The sequence below is a fragment of the Psittacula echo genome (assembly GCF_963264785.1).
Source record: "Psittacula echo genome assembly, chromosome: 5".
NCBI lineage: Eukaryota > Metazoa > Chordata > Aves > Psittaciformes > Psittacidae > Psittacula > Psittacula echo.
In genome coordinates this window covers 1,571,728-1,579,971 of record NC_137739.1, presented here as the reverse complement: position 1 = coordinate 1,579,971, position 8,244 = coordinate 1,571,728, and the positions used below count along the sequence as shown (strand labels likewise).

Below are 8,244 nucleotides of genomic sequence, written 5' to 3'. Positions count from 1 at the left end.
TTTAAGCAGGGGGTTTGTGTAACACTTCAAAAGTCTTAATACGTGCGGTCAGCCCCGGCACCGTATTTGCCAGAACCTATTGAGTAGTCTTAATGAGTCTGCAAAGCAAGCTTTCAATACATTTTGGGTCGCTTCAGATGCTTTAAAAGGCATAGTCTATATGGTATTGTTCAGCTTTAGAAAGGCCCGGGCTTTAAAAAAGTATGGGTCCCTTTCACAGGGCAGACAGAAACCATCTTTAGAGCCGGGACCCTTAACGTTTTGCATATCAATATGGCTGGGGCTGAATGCAGTCACTCAGCTGAGAAATAGGATCACTATCAGCGCTTCCAGGCTTTCACAGGCACTTGGGAAACTTTAAAGCCCTTGGTGGGGAATAATTTGGTCGAATGTCGTGGCTGGAAACAAAACCTAAACAAGCGGAGCGCAGTCCATCATGCGGAGCTGCCAGTGCTGGGGACAACGGGCTCCTGCCGCTCCACATCCAGCCCCCAGCAGGTCTGTGGCCTGGGCACTCACAGTCCCAGGGGGACCCTGCAATGGGCAGGGGGTGCTGAGCCCACCCTGCATCGCTCAGAGGGCTCTGGGGTCTTAACCAGCAGAAACAGCCCTGATTTCATCCCTTCTTATTATTCCTTTATAATATCCGAGTTTCTTAATACTGGCCATAAAGACCCCAGGCGCTGGCACGACAGTGGTGGCATCTGTGTCTATCCCTGTGCCCCTCACACATGCATGGACTGACAGCATGATGCTCTGAAACAGGCAACTTGTTTGCATTAAACTCCAACATCATGTTAAGCCCATCCCTGCACGTCACTTGTCCCAGGGGATGAATAGAGCAAATGTGTTCAAACTCAGCTATAGCCTGGAGCATCAATACAGAAAACGTGTCACCTCCAAGAGGCACAAAGGAAGGACATGGGAGCAGGGAAAGCTGTGTGGGATAAAGCACATTGTGCTGGTGTAAAACCACCCTGGAGCTGGGAGGAAAGGGGCTGGTGCCTGTTGTGCATCCTGGGAGAAGTGGTACCCACCATCTCCATCACCCATTGCAGCAACAGCAAGGAGGGGAGGTGGTAGCACACCTGGCAGGACAGGCTTGGTTGGATGGCCAGCTTTGGGATATCTGCTTTGGGATGCTGCACGATAGAAGAAGCCACAGCCAAAGTGTATTTACAAACAATACAGAGCCTGAGGGCCCTTGAAAACATGGAGTTAGCTCATTAAAGAGACAAATACAAGTCACTAATAAGATATTAGAGTTAATTAAATGTTTTCCCCATCTTTAATTAGGGGAAAAGTAGTTAATTCAGATTAAACTAATTTCTGCAGCCTCCCATGTTGGCTCTTCTATGGCTGCAGGTTTCAAAATCTATTGTGATTATTGAACTGAAAGGTCAGAGACTGGGGTTTGGCCTGCTTTGATTGGGTGAATTAGAGGGAAGCAGGAAATTTCATCCTCAGGGTTAGAAATGCCCTGCTTTATCATCTGGGTTACTCCAGGAACATAAGAAGGTATGTGATATACAACCCCCTCTCTCTATGCTAGGTCTCTTCTTAAACCCAGACCTGGCATTTATTCAAAGCTACTGCCTCTAATTGCTTTTCTTAACTAAGGAAACTCCTGCAGACTGTTTTCTGTCTGCAAAACATACCCCACACATGGGGTCTGCCCCTTGGCCAGCCTCACCCACTGCCCCACACGCCCCAGAGCCCAACTGCTTCCCAAAGCTTCTATTGTGGATGCAGAGGTGTCATTCCCCATGCACACACATACCCCCATCCACACACTCATGAGCTGCCACTCACCAGCCAGAATGGTCACAGTTAATAGAGATGAGCACGGTTTATATGGAAGAATATTTAATCTGGTTGGGGAGGGGAGAGGGGGCATCTGTGGTTTTATTCTTTAAATATTTCTCTCTACTCCAGAAGGGTCCATTTCTCACCAGAAAAGGTCCAATATAAATTAGAACGAAGGGTAGGAGGTTGCTGGTGGGGTAGCCATGGGCATCCCTGGACCGCGGCAGCCACAAGCACCCCTGGACCACAAGAGCCACGAGCATCCCTGGACCACAAGAGCCACGAGCATCCCTGGACTGCGGTCCTGGCTCTGCACATTGCTATGCAGACCAGGTCCCACAGCAACAGCCTGCCCTATGGATGGCTCAGTCCCAGCCAAAGTCCTGCCCTGTCATCTGATAAAACTTCATGTTGAAGGGTCTGTAAAACTCCCGCAGGCGCTGGACCACCTGCACGTCGATTTTAGGATGCGGGCGCCCCTTGGATTTCCCCAGGCAGCGGGGCTTGCTGCTGCCCTCGGGCTTCTTCAGGCAAGGAAAGCCCTTGGTCTCATTAAAATAGAAGTGTTTGTCTGTCACCACCCTCTTGAGACCCAGGAAGTCCTGGACACGGCCCATCTCCCCAGCCGGGTCACTGACAAGCCTCTCCCCACTGACAAAGAGGAACTTGGAGAGGGGGAAGTACTGGAGCCAGTTATCCAGGTGCTTGGCGTAGATCCCGATCCTCACCGCGCTCCAGCTGGTGTCGATCAGTCCCGTGCTGATGTTTTTGAAGGCCAGGGCCTGGAAGCTGGGGATGGTGGGGTTTTTGGAGAGTGTCTGTGTGTAGTCTGAGATGGCGCGGGTGACCGGGTTCCGCACCACCACGATCAGCTTCGTGTCCCGGGACATGTTGTAGATGCGCCGAGGAGCCTCCTTGGTGACGAAGTAGCTGGGGGTCTTCTCCATGGTGATCTGCCCCTCCAGTGTGCGCGGCATCAGGCTCCTGGGGAGAGAAAGGGACCTGGTCAGGGCTCAAGGCACAGATGCTCTGATGTGATGCTGTGATGGGAACACACAGGAGCAAGCCCCAAAACACAGCTAGGAATAACCAAGGGTCTCCAATCACAACCACCTCTCTCCTTCCCCTCCTGCCAGTCAGCAGCACTGCCTTGTTACATCTCACCAGTCACCTCCTCATCTTCAAAAGCCTTTGAGGAGCCCCCATACCTGGGTCTCTCCTTTCTGCTCACCTTGTCTCAGCCTCTCCACCAGGGTCTGTCCCCAGCAAGGGACTCCCTGTCCCTGCCCCTTCAGCAGCACCATCCAGAGGGCATTTGCAGGCAGTCAGTCCCCATCAATCTCCTTCCCAACCCTGGAAATCCCTCCTGCTCCTTCCTCCTCACCCCGTGAGTTACACACACATTTTGGGATGGGGCTGGTTTCACCCCATTCCATCATGTCCCAGATGTGCCAGCTCATCACATCGGGTTGCAAAGAGGAAGATCTCATTATGGGGTGTGCATCCTCAGGCTAAGCCGAAGTGAGAGGTGGGGATGGTGATGCCCACCAAGGCTCCCACGTCCTTTGCCTCCAGCCAGCAAGCAGTTAAGGCCAGAAAAAGACTGTTTCCTTCTTTACAAAGAGGCAGAAAACCCTCTCAGGACCCAGCATTGTGCTGGGTAGAGCTCACTGCCCTGACTGTTCCCTCCAGCACTTTAATGAGGCGTTAATTGCCGGAGAAATTACCCAGCCCTGAGGAGAGCCAGGGGCTGCAGAACAGGTCCCTGCTGTCACCAGCACAGGCACCTGCCCCAGAGACCTTCATGGGGTTCCTGTGGGATTGGAACAGCTTCATTTCCTCAGTGCTGACACAAGCCACCGTCCCCATTCCCCAAATCACTCTCAGAGGGATCCCTGCCATGGGCAGGGGCATCTTCCACTAGAGCAGGTTGCTCAAATACACATAACACATAGAAAGAATAAGCATGGTTTTTGCTCCTAGCTAGGGCTTTAGTCAGCAGATGGCAGAGCACTTAACCCAGCAGGTAAGGGCTGGTTTACAACGGGAAACTGAGGCACCAAGTGATGACATGGCTTGTGAAGGAGCTGCTGTCTAAATGCCTGCATTCATCCAGCCAGCAAACACCCACTATCCTGGCCCAAGATCACTTGTATGGGGCAGCAAACACATAGGGATCCAACCCAAGTGGCTCTATACCCAAATGGATCATAGGATGAGCACCAAGGATATTAACTGTGACAAGGCCAGGTTGGACACAGAGGCTTGGAGCACCCTGCTCTAGTGGAAGGTGTCCCTGCCCGTGGCAGGGGTTGGAGCTGGATGAGCTTTAAGGTCCCTTCAACCCAAACCAGTCTGGGATTCTGTGTTAAAATTAAGCCAATAAAAATCAAGCCTAACTGAGATGTTTCTCTTAACCAAAAGGAGAGAGCTGGGACTGGACACTGTTTCCTACAAGGATTTTCCAGTTTGCCTGAACTTGGAAGAGTTCTGGTTTTAAAACACAAGGTGTCCACTGGTGCTGCTCCAGCCTGTGCCCCTTAGGGCTTACAAGAAAGGAGAGGAGCATCCCCCTGACCCATGCATCCCTCTCCTTCACCCAGGCAGGGGCTTAATGATGCTTATTCAAGGCCAACCTGACCCACAAAGAGCAGGGAGAGCTCCAAACCCTGCTTAGGGAATGGTGGCAGAGCAGGAGGATGAGGATGAGGATGGACCTTCCCACCTGGGTCCCACAGCAGGGAAGCAGCACAGGGGTTTTCAGTGGTCCCCATCCCATGCTCCATCCCACAGCAGGAGGGGACTGGCAACGCAGGAGCCGGGGCTGAGCTGTGGGGAAGCCAAGGCTCTGCCCAGCCGCATCTGTTCCTCGTGTAATGGGAAAAGGCTTGAGGTTTCTGGGATTTTTCCCCTGGACGCAGGAAAGAACACTTTATTAAAAGCATTTGCTTGGCCCCGCACAGCTCCCTCCCCCAGACAAGTGGCAAAAGCCACTTGTGGCTTCCCCCCCCCCCCCTTTTTTCCTTCTATGTTCTTAGGCAGTGTCACTATTTTCAGAGCCACTTCTGATCCTTGTGATGCCCAGGCAGGTGAGATGCCCTGCAGGGTATGTTCATCCCGGGGCAGCAATAGGTGTTTTCCCATCCTTTCCAGCACCTTTCCTCACTGCCCCACATAACTGTGCTCACAGAGGGGCTGACTGTGGGCATTGGAAGTGTTCAAGGCCAGGTTGGACACAGGAGCTTGGAGCAACCTGCTCTAGCGGAAGGGGTCCCTGCCTGTGGCAGGGGCTGGAACTGGATGAGCTTTAAGGTCCATTCAACTCAAACCCCTCCCTGATTCTACGATTCCCACTGGGAAGCACCTTCTCAAACCAGGATCAGGCTCTTACAGCCCCATCCCCTGCCAGAAGCAAAGCAAACCCAACAGGACATCTCTGAACACAGCTCCTAGCACCCCTCCAACCTGCTGCTTGGGCTTCCATGCCAGCACAGTGTGTTTAACACTAAATACACCAAGAAACCTGGCACAGGGGTTGCCAGGCTGCTCCATGCAGCTTCTCTGGATGGTTTGTTGAGGAACTTCTGCAGCGCTTCCCTGGTCCTTTCCAACCTTTTCCAACCTTTTCCATTCTGTGACTCGATGATTCTGTGACACTGGGATTTCTGCACAGCCAGCATCTCCTTGCAATAAAACGTTTATTAGCAAACCCTTGGGATGACGTGATTTGGGATCCCAGAGAGTCCACATGAAACTGCTTTTCCTCAAGCTGTGCTCCACAGCCCAGCACTGGTTGTACCCGAGCTCAGGAATGCAGAGCTGTGCCCAGCTTTTGTACAAGGCGATGGTTTGGGTTTGCTGCCGTTGCCATCACGGTGTTCCCAAGGACATAAACCAGAGCGATGGGAGCCAGATGCCTCACTAAAAGGGTCAATAAAACCCATTTCACCCTGCTTGTTCCTTATTGCAGGGGGACAAGGGCCAGGGTGAGCCCCATGGTGCTGGGACCATCACTAGAGGGTCTGTGGGGTGGAGGGGCCCCCAGCTCCTCTTCATCACAGGTAACGCTGCAGCCATCAGTACCAGCATCTTCCCTGCCCTCATCCTGCTGACCAAGGGCTTCTCAGCACACACCAACTGCACCTACTGTAATTAAAGCAAACCACAGCATCCTTGGCTTAATTAAAATGTCATTAAAATAGAACCTTTAATAAAAGCCCATGGTGGGGCAGGAATTCCCAACTGTGCTGGAGCTGCAGTAGGCAGTTCCTGTGTGTGTGAGCTGTGATGGGGTGCAGAGACCTTCCTTTCCACTAACACAGCCTCATGTCCCCAACCACAGACAGCAATAGGGCAGTGATGTCCCATGGACCCCAAGGTTGGTCCATCAGAGCTCTGCAAACCAGTGCTTACACAGACCCTCAGATAGGTTCTGGTTTAAACTCTTGGATAACTCCACCGCCACCAACCAGAGGAGCTGGATCCCAGCATCACCCCAGTACCGCATCACAACAGCAGCCTCCCAGCAGTTACTGTGCAACACCTCCTCTTCCCCAGCAGCTCAATCACTCCCAGCCACTTGCAAGATAATTGCAGCAGTTCACATTTTCATTAACTCCTTAATACTTCCCCCTAAATGACCCCAGTTAATTATTGATGACCCCTGTCTCCCTCCAGATCTGCCTTAAACTGGCCAGGCTGCTGCAGGCCCCACTTTAGCACTGGAAACTGTAATTAAATTTACAGTTAATTCTTAAGAGAACGCACTGGGGATGCTGAGCATCACCTGCAGGTACGTGACACTGCAGTGGGGAGGCACCTCAGAAACCTTGGAGGGGAAGCGTACTTCAATGTATGCTCCATGTGCCCCAGAGGAAGGATAAAACTCTTTTACCTTCCTATTAAGCTGATCCATTTCAATTTTCATAAGTAGTAAAACCACTATTTGAGAGGCATCAGAGGTGGGGTTTCCTACAGAGATATCCAAAATATGAAAGAAAACAGCAAAATCACAGAGAGGAATGGAAAATGTCGACTTCTACCCATCCTTTGACCAAGTTTTCCTTTCAGGGTGAGCCCTCCTCATCCTCCTCCCATCCTCCAGGCTGTGGTCACCTCCTACTCTGCGCTGGCTGCTGTGAGCATGCACTGGGGGCTGAGCCAGCAAGTCTATAGCATCCCCTCATTGCTTCCAACCCAGATGCAATCCAAGGGATTCTGGACTTCTCCAGGACATTCCCTCTGTTATAATCAGTGGGAAACTGCAGATTTGCTGTGCTCCCAGGGGCCCTCATTTAGATGAATTACCTCCTCTGCAGAGGTAGCAAGGTGCACTATCTTACAGCCCTGATGAGAATGCAGAGAGCTGCATGGAATAATCAATCCTCAAAGCAAACTTCCAAAAACTGGGATGACAAAACTTTCCAGGGCCAATTGGTTCAGGATTCCTTGACTCTGGGATGATTTTATTGCAGATGAAGGAGAACTCCCAACATCAAGCTGAGAGCATGCAGTAATGGATGTGCCCATCAGAGGACAAGTCTCCAGTCCAACCGCATCCCTGTGTTAGCACCCACCTGCATTAGCATGTGGGATAACCCATGATTCATCCCCCAAACACACCAGCATCATTGGGAGTATGAAGAGAGACCCCAAAGCCGCAGTTAACCACAGGGTGATGGATGCCATCCAGATCAGGGCTTGCAGGTTCTATGGCATCACTAAAAGTGGAATAGAAAAGAGGGGGAAAAGCTTCTCCATTATTATAACACCCCAAGCACTGACAAAACCAGCCCCAACAAAAGCCAGCGAGAGGCCAGGGGGGTTCTGCTGCAGGGGATATGGTTGAGAGCTCTCTGCAGGACCAAAGAGACTCTTTCAAGGCAATGAGATGGGTGATGAGGGGACAAAACCAGCCAAGGGCAGCCCCAGCTTAGCTCTGCTTGCCCAGCCCAGCCTTGTCTGGGCAGGGGACACCCATCAGCACAAGGTTCCAAGGCACCTACTCTCTCAAAGCAGGGTGAGAGGCTGCCCGGGACGGGGCTCAATGCGGGACAGGACCCTTTTTGTGTAAATGTAAAACAGTTTGGAACCAGGAGGGAGGGACAAGGCTTGGGACAGATTTATCCTCTCCCAGCAGACACCCGGTACCACCCGGATCTGCATATGAATCGCCCCAACAGGCTTATCTCACCCAGCGGGACAAGGCTGCCTTTGTGGCTGCAGGGCAGCTATGAAGTTGTTAAACTGGAACCAGTTGTGTAGGCTTTTAGATACCGGCCTTTTCCTTCCAGGCAGGGAAAATAGCAGCACCTTTGCTGGGAAGCAAGGGGTGAGAAAGCAACGAGGGGGATAAGGATGTCCAAAGGGACACATCCAGCCTTGGGTCCCTGCTCACTGCTCTGCCAAAGGGATGTTGGACCCCAAAGCAGGGTGGGA

At 52.0% G+C, this 8,244-nt stretch overlaps 1 protein-coding gene across 1 annotated transcript in view; it reads right to left on the bottom strand.

Annotated features, from left to right (window-relative positions):
* Positions 1–2,171: 2,171 nt before the first annotated feature.
* HS3ST6 (heparan sulfate-glucosamine 3-sulfotransferase 6) overlaps positions 2,172–8,244 on the bottom strand; it is a gene marked incomplete at both ends in the record, with an annotated part of 31,660 nt that continues 25,587 nt past the window's right edge. Inside the window, one exon of the mRNA XM_080618828.1 lies at positions 2,172–2,790. Within this exon, the coding sequence (XP_080474954.1) occupies positions 2,172–2,790 (619 nt within the window). The remainder of the gene's footprint in view (positions 2,791–8,244) is intronic.